The 21,574-nt window shown below is 34.8% G+C and overlaps 6 protein-coding genes across 7 annotated transcripts; 4 read left to right on the top strand and 2 right to left on the bottom strand.

The window, feature by feature from the left end:
- Nucleotides 1-542: 542 nt before the first annotated feature.
- Nucleotides 543-5,022, bottom strand: LOC121777309 (uncharacterized GPI-anchored protein At1g61900-like). 2 transcript variants are annotated; one of them, XM_042174518.1, is made up of 8 exons: nt 4,761-5,022; nt 3,831-3,969; nt 2,655-3,506; nt 1,943-2,188; nt 1,826-1,840; nt 996-1,136; nt 862-909; nt 543-774 (listed from the first exon to the last, which is right to left on the bottom strand). In XM_042174518.1, exons 2-8 carry the CDS (start codon nt 3,862-3,864, stop codon nt 701-703), a joined length of 1,410 nt encoding a protein of 469 aa, XP_042030452.1. In that variant the 5' UTR covers nt 3,865-3,969; nt 4,761-5,022; the 3' UTR covers nt 543-700. The 2 variants fall into 2 exon arrangements, with proteins under 2 accessions (XP_042030452.1, XP_042030453.1); XM_042174519.1 differs by having other exon boundaries at nt 3,831-3,916.
- A 1,860-nt stretch (nt 5,023-6,882) lies between these two features.
- LOC121776383 (stress-response A/B barrel domain-containing protein HS1-like) lies at nt 6,883-7,559 on the top strand. The gene is made up of 2 exons (XM_042173554.1): nt 6,883-7,043; nt 7,199-7,559. The coding sequence occupies exons 1-2, from the start codon at nt 6,919-6,921 to the stop codon at nt 7,380-7,382; spliced, it is 309 nt and encodes a 102-aa protein (XP_042029488.1). The 5' UTR covers nt 6,883-6,918; the 3' UTR covers nt 7,383-7,559.
- Nucleotides 7,560-8,627: 1,068 nt separating this feature from the next.
- On the top strand, nt 8,628-12,356 carry LOC121777775 (TBC1 domain family member 22B-like). Its single transcript, XM_042175129.1, has 10 exons — nt 8,628-8,850; nt 9,912-10,062; nt 10,143-10,314; nt 10,386-10,456; nt 10,593-10,730; nt 10,827-10,918; nt 11,029-11,300; nt 11,506-11,591; nt 11,682-11,783; nt 11,998-12,356. Exons 1-10 carry the CDS (start codon nt 8,744-8,746, stop codon nt 12,157-12,159), a joined length of 1,353 nt encoding a protein of 450 aa, XP_042031063.1. The 5' UTR covers nt 8,628-8,743; the 3' UTR covers nt 12,160-12,356.
- Nucleotides 12,357-13,683: 1,327 nt separating this feature from the next.
- On the top strand, nt 13,684-14,519 carry LOC121777625 (non-specific lipid-transfer protein 2-like). Its single transcript, XM_042174940.1, has 2 exons — nt 13,684-14,109; nt 14,344-14,519. The coding sequence occupies exons 1-2, from the start codon at nt 13,763-13,765 to the stop codon at nt 14,351-14,353; spliced, it is 357 nt and encodes a 118-aa protein (XP_042030874.1). The 5' UTR covers nt 13,684-13,762; the 3' UTR covers nt 14,354-14,519.
- An 846-nt stretch (nt 14,520-15,365) lies between these two features.
- Nucleotides 15,366-17,228, top strand: LOC121776034 (non-specific lipid-transfer protein 3-like). The gene is made up of 2 exons (XM_042173147.1): nt 15,366-15,861; nt 17,062-17,228. Exons 1-2 carry the CDS (start codon nt 15,524-15,526, stop codon nt 17,069-17,071), a joined length of 348 nt encoding a protein of 115 aa, XP_042029081.1. The 5' UTR covers nt 15,366-15,523; the 3' UTR covers nt 17,072-17,228.
- A 482-nt stretch (nt 17,229-17,710) lies between these two features.
- LOC121775764 (AAA-ATPase At3g28580-like) lies at nt 17,711-21,242 on the bottom strand. Its single transcript, XM_042172805.1, has 3 exons — nt 20,725-21,242; nt 19,551-19,919; nt 17,711-18,523 (listed from the first exon to the last, which is right to left on the bottom strand). Exons 1-3 carry the CDS (start codon nt 21,225-21,227, stop codon nt 17,878-17,880), a joined length of 1,518 nt encoding a protein of 505 aa, XP_042028739.1. The 5' UTR covers nt 21,228-21,242; the 3' UTR covers nt 17,711-17,877.
- Between the last annotated feature and the right edge of the window lie 332 nt (nt 21,243-21,574).

Here is a 21,574-nt window from a genome sequence, read left to right as displayed (position 1 = left end):
ACTAGAATGGGACAACCCAAAAAGGAATATGAGTACAATGTATTATCCAACATCTGTATTCTATAGCTCATACTCATCCACGCATCCACAACCTCTACTCAAAAGTAGAAAAACGAAAACAAGAGAAGACATTTTGTTGCTGCATTGCAACAGCTAGGATCGTGTTTGATAAAATATAACAATAATAATATGAATCCAAACTTGTTACCGTACATTTTACAATTTTCACGCAATAACACCATGGATAAAATGAGTAGAGTCTTCAAACTTTAACTTTCTTGGAATGCAAATTGGACACTGCTCTAACACAACTCTTTGCTTCACATTTTCCAAATTTTCTCCAAACAAAAACGAAAAGATCTATATTGACTATGAATTAACACATAGACAGAGTAGCGTCTATTTCCTAAATTGTCAAACAAATTAGCGCTAAAATAATTAATTACGATTATTAATAGTCTTTAAAAAAACACAGCTAAGCACACAATGAATTGATCACGTAATGTAAACAAAAAAAAAGATAGGGAATTAAACTGATTAAATAACAAAAATAAAAACGATACCATTAAAAAAGAAAAGAAAAATGACAAGAAAGAGAGAACAAAGCTATTACTCCCTATACATGATAACAGCTTTACATATACACGAAAGCAGCTCCCATCACAAATCTAAACTCCTCTTCAATGAGCTAAAAATGTGCTCAAAACAGTATTGCACCGAACACAAAAATTGAAAGAATGGAAACAAAGACATCTGCCCCAACTCCACGGCATCCTGCGTTCAACAAAGTAACAATTCAAATCTTCAAAAAACGGAACGAAAAGAAACAACATGAAACAATTTGTGCAGAGAGACACTCACCAGGATTACCCAAATTCTTCGATGTAGGTAGTGCGGGCAATGACATCTCTGTATAACAGAACAGATCTTATTAGAGAATGTTCGTTCAAACAAAGTAAACAGGAGTGATCCGATGGCTGCTCAAAATTGGTTACCGGGAGCACAAAGGGACAATGATGTCATGGACGATGATGATGGCCATGGTGCTGCAATATTGTCCCGTAAATCACAAGTGAAGCTGAAGCCAGACAAGTTGTAATATATCATGTCAGCAGGAAGGCTCCCGAGCAAACATCCTGCATATTTGGTGACCACGAGGTCATGAGAGACAACAAAAATGGTCTACACTGTCTATTATTTGGAAAATGGTTTCGGTGGAAGCAACAAGTCTGTTCTCAATATAAATTGACATCGATATGCAATAGAGTAGTTTATTAATTACTCCTTTCGTCACATTCAGAGTGACACATTTTCCTTTTTGGGATATCTCACTCTAATTGACACATTTACTAAAATGGAAACACATACTCTCTATTTATTATCTCTCCACCTAACTCACAGAACAACATTGCATAAATCTCATGCTGAAAAGAATGCTTCACTTAGAATGAGATGGAGGTAGTATTATTTAAATGGTTATTGATAGCAAGAGTCTCATTATTAGCGGAGTTTAAAAAAAGGGCTTTGTTCCCTACTTTTGAAGTGTCCACAGTAATTGTTTTGCAGTCCAGCAAGTTGCTGCGAAGTTTAGGACGTTGTCCTTTCATGGTAAGGGATTCGTCCCTTTCCTTTTTAATAATTCTAGTTGTATCTTCCATTTCCACAAATCTATCGTTGTTTGGTTCGAAGAACATTCATCAATAAAGATATTAAGGTGGTCCAGAAGATGAACTTATGTGAGTTTTGAAATCGGGAATGTGAGATCATACTAAAAAATTATAGATCATTCAGCAAAACAGAGCATAGAAGGGATAGGTATGAGTACCTTCTTGTCCATTCGCTGCTCCACCAAAGAACAGAAACAGATAAAAGAAAAACTTATTAGCAACAGCAGCAAAATCATTGTAAGAAATTGCGTAGTGGAAACAATTCAGATTCTCACCTTGAAGACTGAAATCTTTTAAGTCTACATCACAAAGCTCATAAACATTTGTCATCACACCAGCCTTTTGCAGCATTGCACCAAACATGGTTGCACATATAATTGCTTGCTTGTTCGTTATCAACATTTGCCTCTGTATCCCAGCGATATACGTATTTACCGAGCTGCAACATGATGGACTAGGTGCAGCAACATTGCGGCATGCAGCAATTACCTCTGTTGGTTGTTTCATGTCCAAAGGACAAGCTGCATACAAGAAGGAAACAATTAATAACCCGCTGTCATAGCATTTTCGTCAGTTTTCATATATTAGAAATTATGTCTCTAGTTCAGCATGACTTATAATTTTGCCAAATATAGATGCATTACTAAGTCTAAGCATTTTTGCTTCACAAAAATCTAGCTTTACTAAGGAAAAAATGAAACTACCTACTCAAGCATGATTAGGAACATTAAACTTATACTGTAATAAATCATAAAGTAGCCATCGAACACAAATGAGGAACAAGAAACGCAGAAGACGTCATGAAATTCTTATATAAGTTCACGATTTCGGGAATATAATATGAAGGGCACAACCACCCATGAGAAATCAAAGATTTGATCAAGTTCATGTGTTTAAAAGCAGGTAGATTATATGCATCACCACCGAATAAGGTTACTTTAAGCAATATTATCAAGAATTATACAAAGGAATAAATAAGATACACACCTTTGTTAACCTTGCACGCAGACAATATTCTGAATGCTTTGTTTGCATTTTCATGAGGAAGTTTCCTTGAAATCCATGAAACGACTACTCCTTTGCAATCATTAATTATGTCAACATTATTAGAAAGTCCAACTGCATCTTTATTATCATTCATGAACGATTGAACTCCAGATAATTTGAGTGCAGCCTCCATAATAGCTGGCTGACAAATTGACCGGCAGCATTCTTTGAGCGGATCAATTGTGCTGCATGAGTCTAACAATTTGCTTGTATTCACTGTTTTCTCAAAAGTGACCACATCCTTCACGGGACAGGAGCCACCGGTCAGATTAGTAGATTTGGCAGAGCATATGATCGGTACTGAACTGTTTGCTCCTCTGCTGGCTAATATACTGACAATATCTTTAAAACAATCATCTGCGACTGCATTTTGTAAAACTAGATGATCAGAAGTGGTGCTATAGAATCCCTGGAATATGTGAAGCAAGCTGCTGAACTGTGGGCAGCATATAATGTTTGCAACTACTCCTGCTAACAGCTGGATACAGTCGGATGCTGTTATCTCCATAATACTTGAAATGGCAGAAAAATTTACAGGGCACCGCCCAGTCAATACTGGCTCATAGGTGGTTGGATAGGTGGGATACATGGGAGGCAATGAACCACCCGGAAAGGAATAATGTGGAATAACAGCTGGTGATATGTCTATGGGTTTAAAGATACCACTTTTAGGTGGGCTAGCTAGCAAAGAAACTGAAGAGACGTCACTGGGGGTTGTCGTCTCCAGAGCCAGCACATCACTAATGCTACACAGCCAGACAGCAAACTGTAGTAACCAATAACACCAAGAGCCTGCAACCAGAAGAAACAGGCATGACCAACTGTAAATTGTTGGTTATTTAATGATTCAACATTGCAAAGTGTCAGGCTCAAATGGATCTTAAAAAGGTATGCACAAGAAACAGCCAAAAAATTACATCATTACATCATTTACAATAGCCATCCCACTTTCAAGATTTTTAACAACAAATACTTCGAATTATTCAAGTGTTCACATCATAAAAAAATTTTAAGCAGCAAAGTAGCATACTGGGTAAGAAACATGAACAACAAATACTTCGAATTATTCAAGTGTTCACATCACAAAATTATGCAGCTAAAGACGATATCACTTACCCTTGAGCTGCGTAGCAGTTTTAATACCATCCATAAGACCCCCTAACCGTCAGGCGACATGGGGAACTGTGATATAACCTCCAGGGCAGTTAACAGTTATAAATAAGAGGTAGCCAAATCAAAATCAGTACACAGATATCTGCAAAACAAGTTTAAGCACAACAATAAGTTCAAACGAAAATAAAAACTGACATAGCACAATTTTTTAAAAAAAAACAACGACACAGTAAACCACTAAGTCAGACATGGACCAAAATCTGTCATCCGAAATGATAATTTGAAATTGCCACTGCTACTCTTCTCGGCTAATTATCCTTGCTCTTAAATGTACCATAATAATCTCTTTTTTTTCTTTAATTCACATTAACACATTTACTAAAATTCACTTATTCAAACATAGCTCACATTGATAAAAAAGACTAGCATCAATACTCTTTCAAGATTCGTCTTATCCAAAATTTAGCCGACAAAGCTTAAACCTTACATTCCGATTCACATGAAACCCCAAATTAAGAAAGCTAAATCGCAAATATATTTATAAATCAAACCCAAATTCAAAGAATAAAATCGAAAAATATCGACTTCAAAATCAGCATAGGCGAACCTCGGGAAAAAATTACAAAAAAACTAAGGTTCATCAGTCTATTATCTCGCATCACTCATTAACCTAAAAAATCATCACTTCCCAAACAAAATCAGCTAAACCACAAAAATTGAAGCATTTCCTCGCAGAAACAAACTCAAATCAGAGATTAAGAACTAAAATTGTAGCTTAAACACACCACACAAGATCCAGCCCTAAACACCAACCTCAGTCACTCACAACAAATACCTCGACCAGCTAAAACTACCAAATCAATGCAAACTCACACACAAACACCTAAAACTGTGTGTCCCACCGAAATACAAAATGCCCATCCCCCAAAGTACCTGGAGATTCCGAATCGGCAGAAATTCCCGAGATCACTCGTCATAAATGAAGCAAATTCATGGCTCCAAAACCACGCGCCACGAATCTATGCTAGCTGAACGAGCCGCTCCTCACTGACAATATGGAAAGGGGGAGAAAAAGGGGGAAAACCCTAGAGAAATTTGGGAAAGTTGAGCTGAGTGATTACGGAGATAAAGTGTGAAACTTCAGCTGAAGCTTTTTCCTCTCTGCCTATGGCCTTCTTTTTTGTTTTATTTTTAAAATTTTTCATGGTTGTATTTATATTCTTTTTGTAGCTTTTATAATTTAATATTTATATTTTTTGTTCTACATTGAAATAATGACTCTATTGGAAAGTGGTGGGCCCCATCAACCACTACCTTTTGCCACACATGGCCTTCTGCGGCCCACTTTATTGGGCCGATTTGTTTTCAATGACCCATTTAAGCCTATAGTTAAATCATTTTCCTAGTACTATATTTTAGCTGTGTATGCTCTCTACTTATTCTTGCTTTTATTTTAAATTTTCCCATTTAATATAATAAAAAAAATCCTTAATTTCTGAGTGAAAAAAAAAGTCTCAATTATAATGAAACTGTAGGAGTACTATTTTGTTTTAGTGAATATTGCCTAATATTTTAAAGACTCCATAATTTTCTAATGGATTGTATACTATTGAGTTTAGTATATTTAATAAAAATAGTGTTACGATTATTGTTCGGCTAGGTAAATTATTTTGGGTAAAAGTTTAAGACAATGACATGTAAGATTAATTTTAGCTTATTAATTCCATATGAGAAAATAAACTTGAATCAATTTAATTTTTTAGTAATTGAATAATATAAATGATGGGCTAGATATAGCATCCTCTACTGGACTAGATTCATCTAGATTATATCAAATTGGGCTTTCTTTGGTAAAATTATACTCCCTTTTAACTTGATTACTTTGTCTCTATACCTATATAAACAACTCATCAAAAATATTATACTTCCATCATAAGTTTGGGTATATATTTTTTAAATAGACTCATGGTTTCGATTATGCCTAACAAGTAACAAGTGACTAGCAAGATTTCGTTATATGTAGCTTTAATTTACATGAACATAGAGTTCAATCTGTTTAGATTTATCCCAAAATAAGCTTTTCTCTTAGCTTTTTTTTAAAACTTTTAGCTCTTAATAAAGGGTTGTTTTCCTATTTCATAGCTCGCCTTATGCTATGGTCTTATCTTATAGGGATTAAAATGGGGAAGCACATGGCATTTAATTTAGTTTTGACCTAGAGTTATAAATATTATCTAGAAATTTAGATTGGAAGCAGAGCTATAAACAGTAGACTTATAATCAGCTAGTTTCCATGATTTGAATTATTGAAATAATTTGGTTACATGAGATTTTATGTTATACTACTATACTAGTATATTTATATGTGAAGATTCTGCTGGTTACATGAGAATTTATGTTACATTTGAGCACATTTTTAGCTCATTTGTTATAATAAAATATTAGAGAAGTGACTTAGTGGACTTTGAGACTTATTTACTATTTATTGTAAAAGTGAAATAAGATTCTTATTATGAGACTTAGACGGAGAATGCAGTATTTTCGTAAGACGCCAAGTACGACCTTTCTCATACCATATTTGCATTATTTTATTATCTTTTCGTTGATATACGATTTTTTTTCAAAACAAAGGTTGAATCGGTCTCATTTGGACAAATTAAGGGTCATACTTGGATTTGTTTAGTACTGCAACTTTATCTGAATTTTGTTATACTATGACTCTATGAGATACATTAGTGAGAATTTGACTCAAATTCATTTATTTAATCCAAAAAAAAATCCACTATTTGAGTGTTCAAAAAGGGACAACTTTTCCGATACAATATATGATAGAAATACAGACATGGTATTAATAGTATAACGAAAAGATACATATAAAAGTCCAATTAAATCAAACTCCACTAATCCAGTCAAAATTCGACCAAAATATGACAAGTCCAATTAAATCAAACTCCACTAATTCAGTCAAAATTCGACCAAAATATGACAAGGTGTGTCGGCTCGAAAAACTTGTACACTGTATGTAGAGTCTAATATTTGTTCTATAAGTAATATATTTGTGAAAGAGTGAGAGAGAAAGAAAGAGTGAGAGATGGAGATAAAGCATGTACTTGTTGTAAAGTTTAAGGAAAGTGTAAGTGAGGAACAAATCGAAGATTGCATCAAACAATATGGCAAGCTTGTTGATCTTATTCCTTCAATCAAGGCCTTCAAATGGTATGCTACTACAATCATTCAAATTATATTACTACCATATTTCAAATTAATATTGCTATCCAAATTCTAGATATTGATGTTTTGGCACCTCAAACTTTCAAATAGTATTTTCTTGAATTGTGGTACTAAAATGAAGCATCTGGATTACATTGCAGGGGTAAAGAGATAGGCATGTTAAACCTAAATCAAGGGTTCACACATGTGTTTGAGTCAACATTTGAAAGTGTAGAAGATGTTATTGGGTTTGCTACTAATCCACATCACACCAACTATTCAAGTGTGTTGATGCCTCTTGTGGAGAAGTTCGTTCTACTCGATTTCCAGCCTGCAAAAGTCTAACTATGAATTTATAGCTGCTTATCAATTAAGCATTTCACTATGTTTTTTTTTACCTTTTTGGTTGTTTTAATAAGAGAACGAGTTGCGATGATGAAGAAGCACAACCGATCAGTAGATTGATTGGCTTTATGTGTCATTTGGTGATATAAACAATATATAAAACTCATATTTAACTCATATTTTTCTTTATTGTTTTATCAGTATATAAAACTCTTTTGGTGATATACAAAACTATATATTACTTCAAGAAAGAAGAAGCCAATTAAATCAAACTCCAAAGAATTGAGAAAGTCAATTTGAACTTTGTTACTTTGTCTTTTATATGGAGTAGTATTTGTAGAAGCCTTAGCTACTGAGAATGATGTGTTGCTTATGAATTGTCATATATATAGTTGTTCATGTTTTGTAGCCTATAAATAGAGGCATTGCCTTAATCTATGTAATTCATTTTTGAATTTCATTATATATAATCATAACTTTGTTCTCTTTTAAGATGTTGGACTAGATCTTGTGTTTTGGATTGGGATTGTCTTATCTCACAACACCTTGAATTAGAATTAGAGAGGTTCCTTGTGCTACACCATTTTGTTAGGCGTGATTATATATATATATGTAGCCACCAATTTACTCCCTAGCTATTGTCCTTCACGCGACTTCTTGTGGTTATAGTTATAGTCTAGTGGTAGTGAGGAGGAATCTTATCTCAAATGTGCCAAATATTTCTTCAACACTATTAAACTCACTTTAAGAGTTGTGTCATCCTAACGCACTCTGAGTCAATATTAGCAAATGTAAATAATAATCGTCCCTATGCGAGGGGAAGGGGAGTGATAAAATACAAACTCTAAGTATTATACAAACTTTAAACTATGATTTGGACTGTTAAAAAATGTTTAACAGATAACAAAATAATAGCAACAAAAAATATAACACAATTTCAACATAATGTCAACACAACATCAACCGTTTACACTGTATTGACATTTTTTATTGCTATTATTTTTTCTTATGTTGACATTTTCTAATGATCTAAATCATAATTTGTAGTTTGTATTTACATGAATATAGTAATATTTATTGGTCGTAATTTAGCAAATTAAATAAAATTGCTTAAGCTAAAAGAAAAAGTAAAAATTGAGCTAACGATTTGGGGATGGATATTGAGTAACCACACAAAAATTTAATTCATAAAACTTAATTTCTTCACAAAATAAAAGCAAGAGAACCATTCGATTAAATCTTCCTCAATAGAATAAAGAAAAAAAAGTGAAAAAAAGAAAGGTTGGTAGGTATACAAAAGATTTCGAAGAACAATGACCATTTAATTTTCCGGGCATGATTATTAAAAATAAAAAGAGATTATGATTAATCCCAGAGGGGGGGAAGAAGATCGCATCAGAGAAACCGCTTCTTCTTCATCTTCTAATTTGGATTTCAGATTCAGCCAAACTCTCAGGAACATTCAAGGGTGCGTTTTCATTTCCACATTTTTTTTCACAGCAATTCCTCAATTTGGTGCAATTTCGTCTGTGTTTGCTCTGATTTGAGCTCCCATTGTGGAATTATCTCGATAATTTCAAATGGGCTTCGTCAAATTTATAAAAATGATTTCAATTTTAGGCGAGATTCGATTCATTTGTTGGCCGATGATGGAATGTGTTTGGATCTAACCCTTCATTTTGATAAATTGTAAGATCGTGGCAATGCTGTTTTTTTAAATTGTGTTTGAATGCTGCAGCTAAAATTAATGTTTAGGAGTTAGAAAAATTTGAACTTTGGCTAACAATTAATGCAGTTTTATTTGCGCATTCCATTTTTATTTGATTGAGATTTGAAATGTTAATTCAGCTCTAGCTATATGTATGAATAATCTACCTTAGCTCTATGTATATAATTGAATAGGTTTCTACTTTGTTTTTCTCTGGCAAACTCTCCCAACAACATAACATAATATCAATATTCGGATGTTTCCATTGTAACTAGAGATAATTGACTCAAAATACACGAATTCGAGCCATTTTTGGTTTTGGGCATGAACTTTAATTTTTTTGGCTGTTCTCATAATTCTCAAATCAAAATTGTCGTTTGGATTTTTGGTTTGTGAGAAAATCCGGAAAAAGGTAGAGTTTTTTTTTGTAATTTGGGACAAATTCCATGTCAAGTTTGATTCGTGAGAAAATCTAGTTATAGTAAAGTTCATGTTGCTTTACTACATTTTAAAGTTCATGTCAAAACCTAAGGAAAGAGGAAAGTTCGTGTTTTGAGACAAATTTTAAAGTTCATGTATGTGGAAAACCAAATATGGCCCAAAGTTGGTGTATTTGGTGCCAATTAACTCTAGTAAGTATTCACCTCTGTTTCTCTTGATATACTAAATTGAAATAAGCCACTAGCTTAACTTCCCCCAACCTATTGGTTGGAGGGGACCGGAAACGTCTTACCACCTAAGTTGCATTCCTTCATCATAGATATGTATGTGGAGTTATGACATGCTCGTGATCCATGAGTTACTGGTGTCTCGAGGTGCAGGTTACTCAAAGGTCGCAGTTTTCCTGGTAAAGTATCGATAACAAGGTGTTCGGATCCTCTTGACCCATCATTTTTGCCTTCACCACTAGGTGACAGGAGGTTCTCAGACAGTGATGCTAGCCAAGTGAGACAAACAGATACATTGACTGAGGTGTCTTGTATTTCAATTCCTTTTTCATTACTCTGATGTTTGAAATCTTGGCTGAATATGACTAGTTTGTCTTATTTTAGGATAAACCCCAAAATCGCAGTGGTTCAAACACTGTTTCGTTTAGTGACCATACAAACACTTCGAATATGGGTAGCCAAAACATATCGATTCCGAACATGGGTGCAAGAGCTACGGATTCTGCAAGGCTGATGAAGTTTGCTAAGGAATTATCTGAGCCGACGTTAGCCATAGGTACTCTACTCTTGTGTTCTGTCTGTATATTGCATTTTTGTGGATGTATAATATCAAGTGTATCGATGCAGAAAAACTCCGTGAACTAGCATGGAGCGGTGTGCCCCAGTATCTGCGCCCTACTGTATGGCGGCTTCTCTTGGTATGCCCAGTTCCTTATAAACTCCATTCATTACATCTTTTGACAATGTATGGTTAGTTCATTATTTAGTGCTCGCGTTTTAAAATTCTTTTGGTGAAATTCGGTGTTACAAGCATAAAGTATTAACCGACAACAGGGATATGCGCCTTCTAATTCAGATAGAAGGGAAGCCGTGCTGAGAAGAAAGCGGGAGGAGTATCTTGATTGTGTCGCCCTACATTATGATATTCCAGATACAGAGCGCACGGAGGAAGAGATCAACATGCTTCGTCAGGTTTTTAGCTTCGACCAGATTTTATTCGCTTCTCCTTTCCATACATAATCTGTCATTTCGTGCTTCTTGATGATGGATTCCTGGCGTATGTGGTAGATTTCTCTCGATTGTCCTAGAACTGTTCCTGATGTCTCTTTCTTTCAACAAGAAGAAGTCCAAAAGTCACTCGAGCGAATACTTTATACATGGTTAGATACTTTCTTTGGCACTTATTTTATCTTTATTGCATTTTAAATATGCTAATGGTAATCTCTTCTGCGTCATCTATTTGTATAACTCTCGGTTTGTCCCCTTCCAGGGCTATACGACATCCAGCTAGCGGTTATGTGCAGGGAATAAATGACCTCGCGACTCCCTTTTTGGTTGTTTTTCTATCTGAATACTTAGAGGGATATGTCGAGACATGGTCAATGACTGATTTACCTCCCGAGAAAATGTTGGACGTAGAAGCCGACTGTTACTGGTGTTTAACAAAGTTGCTAGATGGCATGCAAGATCATTACACGTTTGCCCAGCCTGGGATTCAGCGACTTGTGTTCAAGCTAAAGGAGTTGGTTGGAAGAATTGATGGTATGTCCTTAACTTTTTTTTTCATAAACGAACTTGCAAATTGCTTTTATCAGTGTTGAGATGGAAAAATGGACTTCCTCGATCCATGCGAAATTGGTTTCTTTTACATGGTGTGCAAATTGTTTTTATTTTGTGTCGTGTTGAGACGGGATATGTATATATGAACATCTTGTATTGACATTGGTTTCTTCATTTGAAATTATAGAACCTTGTTCAAAGCACATGGAGGACCAGGGGCTTGAATTTCTTCAATTTGCTTTCCGATGGTTCAATTGCCTACTTATACGTGAGGTCAGAGCCCACGTACTCAACATTTATTATGTCTTCCTACATTGTCTGCGAAAGGGAGTACCGAATACTAATGAAGTTAGTTGTTTACAGATTCCATTCGATCTCGTTACTCGCTTGTGGGACACTTATCTCGCTGAAGGGGACGCCTTGCCAGATTTTCTCGTATACATTTACGCCAGCTTTCTTCTAACAGTAAGCTAGACTTGAAAATCTATATGAACTTCATCATATATATCAGTTGTAAACATCCGTTAGTGGCTTCAAACATCCTATGTTTGGTTTCTTGTATTAATCTAATCTACCATCCGATGTTTGGTTCCTTGTGATGCATAAGAGGCATGGTTATTTGATTTCTTGTGCGGTTAGTTGTGAACGTAAGCTTATACGTCATGTTTGCTGTTTGCAGTGGTCGGATACTCTACAGAAGCTCGATTTTCAGGAGATGGTGATGTTTCTTCAGCACCTCCCGACTCATAACTGGAACCATCTGCAGCTGGAGACGGTGCTTTCGCGGGCTTATATGTGGTACACCATGTTCAACGACTCTCCAAGACATTTAGCTTGCTGAATATATATATCTATATATATATCATTTGATTTAATTTCAATCATAATGTGAGTTTGGAATGTGTTTCATTTATGTTTATTAGTTGTTTCTGTGAGAATCAACCTGCATTTCTTTTCTCCTTGTTGTATTCAAGTTTATATATACCTTTGTACAGGAGTATTGAAAGTATAAATTCCTAATATTGTTATACTGTCAAACTATTTTTTTCTTATTTTTTTTAGAATTCAAATTTATGTTACTTTGGTGAATTATGATCACTTCAGGAGGGATCAAGAAATTAATTGGGATGTCTAGAAATGTAGTCTACTTTCTCAATTTGAGTTATTCTAAACTTTCTTCACTAAAATTACTCTATTCAATGTATGAAATATAAGATGAAATTGTAAATTAGGATAAAACAGATAGTTATACAAAAACTATATTTTTCAAAAAGTATTAAATTTATATCTACAATTAATGTAAAGTGTTAAAAAGTATTTTATATCTACTGAAATTACTTTCCTCTATGTGTGAAAATATTATACGAAACTATAAAAAAGGATAAAATATAGTAAAAATTACTATGAATTATATTTTCAAAAAATATTTTTATCTTTAATATGTGCCAAAATGGAAGTGAATTGATAGGATTGACGAATAATGTTTAAAATTATTACTACAAGACAATAAGATTTGGAAGTCAAGAAAGTCTAGGCTGCAAAATTAGCAGACCCCAATCAATCATTAATCAGTCCACCGGCAATTGAACATACGTGTAGCTTTTGCATTCAATTAATACGTTTCAAATCTCAGTTTCATCAATTACGCAATAATGCATGCATATCATTACTTTTTTTTAATATAAAATTAGCATTCCATGCATTATGCATATCGTTATTTTTTAAAAATAAATTAGCATTCCATGATTTTTAATTTTAATTAAAGAGGACCAATAGTACTTCATTATTTATCTATATGGTGATTTGAAACTCTAACTTATTGATTAGAGAAGCTGTTGGGTATTTTACAATAAAGGGAAAAAGATTACTAATATTCCTTTTATTAAAGGATGATTTAGTACTTTATTATGAATGATCGAAAAATTTATACTAGATGTTAATTTTGCAATAAAGTGAAAAAGATCATACTCTTTTTGCAAAATATAGTGCTGTCAAATAGTTTAGATTTACATTAAATTAAAAATCGTGAATTCATCAACAATTAGACTATTAAACTTGACAAAAATAGTTTAGATTAGAGATGTATCACATGTCCACCTAGTTTGATTTATCAAACCTTAGTATTCCAAAAGCTCCATATTTACGTGTCACAATCCCATTCCCTCTTCATGTGACTAATTTGGCCTTTGTTTCCACAAAATTAATTTGTGATTGACATATGCCAACTCCTATTCTTCCAACTACATCCACCATAATTAATTTAATTAATTTCAACATTTATCTAGCTAGTCCACCCCAGCTACCTAAGCATCCCAAAATTAAAAAAATCCACCCAAATTCCCTCTATATAAACCCTACACTCCACACTCAAACACACCACACTGTCAATCTCAACCCCAAAAAATCACTTCCACTTTCTCACACATTTATAATCAGCAAAGAACATGGCCGGAGTGATGAATTTGATGTGCTCGGTCCTCATCGTGGCGGCATTGATCGCGGCCATTGCTCCCCAGAGCGAGGCCGTGATCGGGTGCGGCCAGGTGGTTTCATACCTCAACCCATGCCTCCCCTATGTGACGAATAGGGGCCCGCTTGGGGGGTGCTGCGGCGGCGTAAAGGGTCTTTACAGCGCTGCCAAGACGACGCCAGACAGGAAGAGCGTCTGCAACTGCCTGAAATCCCTGGCCGGGTCATACGGCGGCGTCAACCTTGGCAAGGCCGCCAGCCTCCCCGGCCAGTGCGGTGTCAGAATTCCGTACAAGATCAGCCCTTCCACTGACTGCTCCAAGTAAGCAAATTCTTAATTTTTGCAAACTCGAGCATTAATAATTTTCAGACCTGAGCTAAGTTGGTAGAATATACAGCGAAATAAAGATTTAATTAAGTCAAATGTGAAAAAAAATTATGGACGGATCACAAAGAAATTATTATAAATATTGATTAACTGACAAAACTCTATGCTAAATTTGATAAAATGAATTAATTATGGAATCTAATAATGTGTATAATTTGTGTTTTGCAGGGTGCAGTGAGGATTGATCATAATATGCCGATTTCAGTTGTATTCTGACAGCCTAGCTACGTTGAAGTACTATGAATAAAACAAGATATTGGTTGTAACATTTAATGGTTTCTTACCATTGGATATGATGAACCAATATTTGCTTTTATATTATTAATGAGAGTGACTTCTATTTATATCTTTGACTATGCAATTATATATTGTGATAAATAATTTTCTTATTTATTACAAAAACACGTAAATACTCTTAAATAGGAGTATTCCATAAGATAAAATTTCAAGATGAAGGTGACCACTCAATATTACGAAAAACTTGTCACATATAATAAACAAAAGGGTAATTAATTGCCTTAAAAATTGCAAAGTTTGATCAAATTATGGTACATATCGCACATTTGAAATTTAAATGAGAAATCATGAAGTTTTAAAAGTTCGTAATTGTCTCACACTCAGTTGGTGTGCACCCGTAAAATCTCAGTAAGTTGGTTGAATATTATTGTCTCAAACGTGTCTTAATGTGATTATGTCGGCGATTAAATGATGTTGTTTTGAGCTAAGAAATTTTAAAAAAATAAAATATATAGTGGTAAGGTGAAACAATTGAATTTTCAACATTTCATGATTCTTTAGTAAATTTTAAGAGGAGCATAATATACCAAAAATAATCTGTTTTTTCGAGATTTAATTGACAATCAAGCTAAATAAAATCCATGAAAATTATTGTTTTCAAACTACTTGAATTAATTTTATTTATTCCGGATTAAATATTAAATAAGAAAAGTACAAGGATATTTTACAAGGAATATTAATTAGGATCGAAATAAATAAAACATAGACCCCCCTCTGCATTAAATGAACATGAAATGTCTTCCACATATTTGATGCACCGACGATATAGATATTCATCAATGGTTGATTAAACGTAGACCCCCCCAGCATTAAATTGACCACGTCTTGTTTAATGCAATGATGTGAACGCATCTGCAGCCTCTCGCTCTCCTGTACAACTATGTTTTGAGCATTATTGTCAAAATGCAGCAGTATTCTCTTGGCCCCTTTCTGTTCGACGAAATGCGTAAACGAATGCTCTCTTTCTTTGACCAATTTGCCCTTGCTTCCCCAAATCAAATAAATCCACCAAATCCTAAACACTACACTCTCATACACAAATTAAATTGTGATGAAGTTGTTGTGCATCCTCATCGCGGTTGCATTGATCGCGGCAGTTGCTGCTCCCCTGAGTGATGCCGCGATCAGTTGCACTGCGGTGTTACATTACGTCACACCATGCAAACCCTACGTGACCGGAGGGGGTCCGATAGGGCCGTGTTGCAGCGGCGCAAGGAGTCTTAACGCCGCTGCCAGGACGACGTCGGACAGGCAGAAAGTGTGCAACTGCCTGAAATCCGAAACCGGCAGGGGATACACCCAAGCCAACCTTAAAAAGGCCGAAGAAATCCCCAGCCGATGTGGTATCAACATTCCTTACAAGATCAGCCGTTCCACTGACTGCGCCAAGTAAGAAAATCCTAAATTTCAATATACTTAAAATTGTCATTCCCACGAGTATCAATATTGTTAAAAAAATGTCAATTAGTCAATTAACAACAAATTGGTTATAACTAACTTTTAAAAATTATCTCAAAACTTTAAATGCATATAACTATCTCGATTTAAATTATTTTTTCGCGCAACATATATCATATTAAAGATAATTTTATAACGATTCCAACGAGATCCCAATTGCATATGTTTCGATGTCAAATTTTGAAAAAAAATCATGAATTTTCATATTTTTCGAAAAGCAGATAATATCAATATACCTATCATAATATGTCAATATAATGCTTATACATTGTCAATATGAAATATTGTTGACATTGTGTTTTTAAACCATAAATTTGATAATTGTTATTATCTTTTAATATAAAAAAATGAAAGACGAAATTACGCATGAAATTTTAATGATCATTAGATCTTTAAAATCCTATGGTTTTAAATTAGTTATAGTTAGCAATTAAGGGATGGGTTGGCAATTGCACATCCCCTAAACTTATAAATATTAATCACGATAGTAAAGTTTTATTTTTGTATGAATATTACTCCCTCCGTCCCCGAATAAGAGTCGCTAATTTCCTTTTTGGGCCATCCCCTATTAAGAGTCACTCTTTATTTTTACCATAAATGGTAGTAGGTCCCACATTCCACTAACTCACTCCACTCACATTTTATTATAAAACCAATATAAAAAAAAGTGGGTCCCACATTCCACTAACTTTTTCAACCAACTTTTCTTTACATTTCTTAAAACTCGTGCCCGGTCAAACAGCGACTCCTATTAGGGGACGGAGGGAGTATTAAATTTATTGTTATAAATTTAGACTCACTAGTAGGATGTTGTTGAACAAAAAATTAAAATTTTTAGTATTATATTTTTAGAATAGTTATTAATAAATTAATGAAATTATTATTATGTCGATGCTGAACAAAAAGATTTGTAGAACAGAGAGCTAGTCTCATCTGCATTTTATAAAGTTATTATAAATGTATGCGAAAATGTGTCTGTGGATGGATAAAAAGAAAATATGATAAATAGAGACGGATGAGGTATTAAGTGATATGACCTTAATTAGGTGAATAATCATAACTGTATGCAAAAGTTGACAAGATTAATTAGTGATGGTGATCTAATAAAATGTTTAATGCTGTGTTATGTAGGGTGAGGTGAGCCTTGATCACTTGATGCAGATTACAGCTGTATTTTGACAACCTACGTTGAATTACTGTGTGTAACAATATATTGGTTGTAAATTTGATTGTTTCTTTCCATTGGATTTTATACCAAGATTATTATTAATGAGAGTGATTTCTATTTATGTGTTTAATTATGCATGCAATTTTCGAGTCACTTTATATTGTGACCACTCGATAATTAACCCCAATAACACTATTATCAATTAGGACATAACTAAAAAAGCCTTGAAAGGAAAAAAAGGAAGAAAGATTCTTGAAAATTCTTTATACAAACTACTCCAATTAAAGTGGATTCGGAAACAAGGAATTTTGTTAAAAGAAAACTAGATCCGACATATGGGATCGAAATAAATAAAACGTAGACCCCTCTGCATTTAATGAACATGAAATGTTTGCCACATATTTCATCCACCGACGATATATGAAACGATTAATATCGCACCACGTCTTTTTTAATCCAATGGCGTTTATTGCATTCGCAGCCTTATGTTATCGTGTACAACAATGTTTTAAGCGTTCTTGTCAAAATGCAGCAGTAATCTTTTGGCCTTTCATGTGCTCGACGAAATGCCCTTTTATGTTCGACGAAATGTCAGGGAAATTTACACGCTTATTTACCTTTACTAAATTACTTACAAAGTTGAAAAGCAAACGAATTCGACATATTAAAACCTCACAAACACATGTAATACAAACTAAATTTCCATCCTCACTTATATAACATCGTTATATTATTTCTAGAAATTTAACACATTTCTCATCCAATAAAATAAAACGACTCTATTTTTCCGCAACAAGTCGCATTATCTGTTTCCTAATCCGCCGCAAAACCTCCCCGCGCCGCCTCTCTTTCTCCTCCATCTCTCCTCCTATCTTCTCCCCTTCTCCCATTTTCTCACCTTCTCCACCAATACCCTCCGCTTCCTTCTTCTTCCTCAACGCCTCCATCAAATTCTCCAAACACTCATCCGCCCCCATCTCCGGCGACTTCGGCACCAAACTCTCCGCCACGTCAGCGGTGGTGATCTCAATCTCCGACAACAAACGCCTCACGCCGTCAAACTTGTCGTGGGAGTCGAGGCCGAGGTAGTTCTTGGCGAGGGCCTTGAAGGCCTCGAAGCAGCAGTAGGACATCTCGATGTGCTTGTCCATCCGCCCCCTCCGGATGAGGGCCTCGTCGATCTTGTCGACGTGGTTGGTGGTGAAGATGAAGATCCTCTCGCCGCCGCTGGCCGACCACAGGCCGTCCATAAAGTTCAGGAGGCCGGAGAGAGTGACTTTGCTCTCTTCTTTGTCGTCATCACCGCCGTTTCCGGCTTTTTTGATGGCGTCCTCCGGTGTCGGGTAGTCTTTGCGGTGGTTTGCTTCTTTTCTTTTGCCGGTGATTTGTAGGGAACAATCTATGTCTTCAATCACTACAATCGCCCTATAAATCCCCAAATTCAGCATATAAATAAATGCAGCTTAATTAACTCTGTGCGCTATTAAAAGTCCTATTTTGTATTTCGAGATGTTCAACGTAACATGTCCAATCGTAATAGGTCTGAAATTCAACTAACTAGATTAGGGATCTCTCTTTTTCTCATCATATTTTTAATAACTCATGGCAATTTGAAATGAGACACTTAATAGACAAAGTCAAAAGGCACAAGAGTCAAGTAATTAAAAAGAATACTCCCTTCGTCCTCGATTAAGAGTCACACTTTGACCGGCACGGGTTTTAAGAAATGTAAAGAAAAGTTGGTTGAAAAAGTTAGTGGAATGTGTGACCCATTTTTTTATATTGGTTTTATAATAAAATATGAGTGAAGTGAGTTAATGGAATGTGAGACCTACTTACCATTTATGGTAAAAATGAAGTGTGACTCTTAATTGGGGATGGACCGAAATGGAAAAGTGTGACTTTTAATCGGGGACGACACTCTTAATCGGGGACGGAGTGAGTATCAAATTTGATAAGAATGTATTTGATTTGACTAAAAGGGATTGATTTTTAATAGATAAAATGATCCCTCAAAATAGGACTATGAGAATAAACGGGAAGTTAGTGTGAATTATCTATTGATTTTTATCACTAAAATTAAAGAATCTTAAAAGGAAAAATTATTCTATTTGGATAGTGGAGATGATATTTTATGGTACACTTAGTTCGTGTTTTATTCTATATTAATAAAAAAATATGTAGGAATATATATTCTTTTATGTATCTATAAACGTAAGAGAATATAAGAGATAATATTAATAATAAAAAGTTTAAATTACGAACCGCATTACGTGATTCCTTTCAATTTCATCACAATGTAGAATAATTCAAGTATTCAACTATATATTTCGATCTTATAACAAAATAAGCATAAACTAACTCTAAACTAAAATAAAATACTCCTTCCGTCCTCCAAATATTGTCTCACTTTGATCCGAAATATCACAAAATAAGTAATTTAGAAAATTACCTTTTGGAAATCTCAATGAGTAATTTCCTCAAATTGGTATTATCCACAACTGCAGTGAGCTCAAGGTCATAGATGTCGTAACGAAGAAAGTTGGCTATGGCGGCGATCATCGTCGATTTCCCAGTTCCCGGCGGGCCGTACAGCAAATACCCTCGTTTCCATGGCTTCCCAATTTTCCTATAGTAATCTTGGGCTTTAGTAAACTCAGTCAAATCATCCATGATTTCCTTCTTCTTTACGGGATCCATAGCCAACGTGTCGAACGTTGCCGGGTGCTCGAATCCGACACTCCGCCACATCATCTTTCCGTAGCTTCCCCAGTCGTCTCCGCTCACATTCGTGTACAGCCTTTGCTTCCTACCGCGCTTACTGAAAGGACACTAGTATATTAGAAATGTGGTCTATTTTTTAAGGACGGACGAGAGAGCACTATTCAGTAGTACTACATATGTAATTGGGTTAATTGACTTAATTGGTTGTATATACTTTATAAGGGCGCACTATGTTCAATAAGTGAAATTTTGTCAAAAAGCAAAGCAAATCTCAGGCATTGAATCCTTAGATTGGATGAGTGTGATAAGTTACATTATTAGACTAAGATGTTACATTATTAGACAACAATGCTATATTATTTTACTAAAATAGTACATTATTAGCTAAATTATATTATTAGACTAATAATCTACATTATTAGATGACACGTGATATTAACCTAATAATTAGATCACAAGATTCAATGGACTACAAGTGTTTTAATTTTGAATAATATTTAACTTATGAACCTGAATACATCCCTACTTTATAGTATGAAAATATGATAATTTATCTTAAAGCTACTAACGAACATTTAACTTCAAATTTTCATTTAATTATTTTGTTCGATTAAAATTGAATAAGCTCCTAAAATCTTAAACTTCAAAATTAAATATAATTAAGGCCAAGCCTATATAGATAGTAAACTATTTCATTAATTCTAACAAAAAATAACTTGTCCCACCTTACTTATGCCAAGAATTTGATTTTTTATTTTAGTAACATTAATAATTAACTTTAACTTAAATTAGTAGTACTACAAAATTTGACTCTTAAAAATATTTATTTCTCATATTGTTCATCACATAAAAACACAGACATAAGTGACATAGATGCCAAAATATAGCACGAAAAATCGAACCTGATCGCCTTCCCCTCAGCCAAGACATGGCTAAGATAAGACCCGAGAACGACGTCGCGGTCCTTCTGTCGAAACGACAAGATATAAGCCCTCTTCTCATCAATACTCTCCTTGAAACTAATCACATTATTCCTAGGATAGCTCGTGTTCCTCATCCAAGAAACCTTCGCGCCTTTATAAACGTGGTTGATCTCTTCGTAGTCGTCCATTCTCAAGGCGACGCCCTGGCCCTTCGTGGCCAGGGCAGCCTTGAGGCGTGCAGCCTTGCCCGAGAAATTGGTGCCAAGGTACGCCTCTATGCACGCGTAGGCCTTGCTCCGGCCGTATACATCCACCGGGAACTCGTCGAAGGTGATCTCGACGTAGGGGTTTAAGAGGAAGGCTAATTTTCGGAAATGTGTTTCGATTGTGGTCCAAAATTGGGCAGGGATGAATCTTTCTAGGGCGGTGATTATGAGGATTAGGCTTCCGATTTGAGCTACTATAGATTCTAGAAATTTCATGTTTTTTTTTATGTGTGTGTGTATGTGTATGTGTGTGACATGATTATTTAGGTGCACCTATTTATAGGGGATTTGAAATTGTGTTACTTAGTAATTGGTATAAGGTTTCATGTCTCCTTCGAGGAAGAAGGTTACTTTTGTGGGCTGCAAAAGTGTGGTTGGTGTTCACATTTTGTTAACAACAAATTTGTTAAACTTTATTCGGAAAGATATGGGAAGTTTGTGGGAATAAGCTTTAGTTAGTTTAAGTTTTAGTTTCACTTTCCCAACCCAAAGGTCTTTCCTAAATTGAAAGCAAATGGTGGGAGATTCTATTTGGAAATTATTGTAATTTCATTAATGTGTAC

This window comes from Salvia splendens, chromosome 18, assembly GCF_004379255.2.
Source record: "Salvia splendens isolate huo1 chromosome 18, SspV2, whole genome shotgun sequence".
NCBI classification, from domain to species: Eukaryota; Viridiplantae; Streptophyta; class Magnoliopsida; order Lamiales; family Lamiaceae; genus Salvia; species Salvia splendens.
This window is presented reverse-complemented; position numbering and strand designations above follow the sequence as displayed.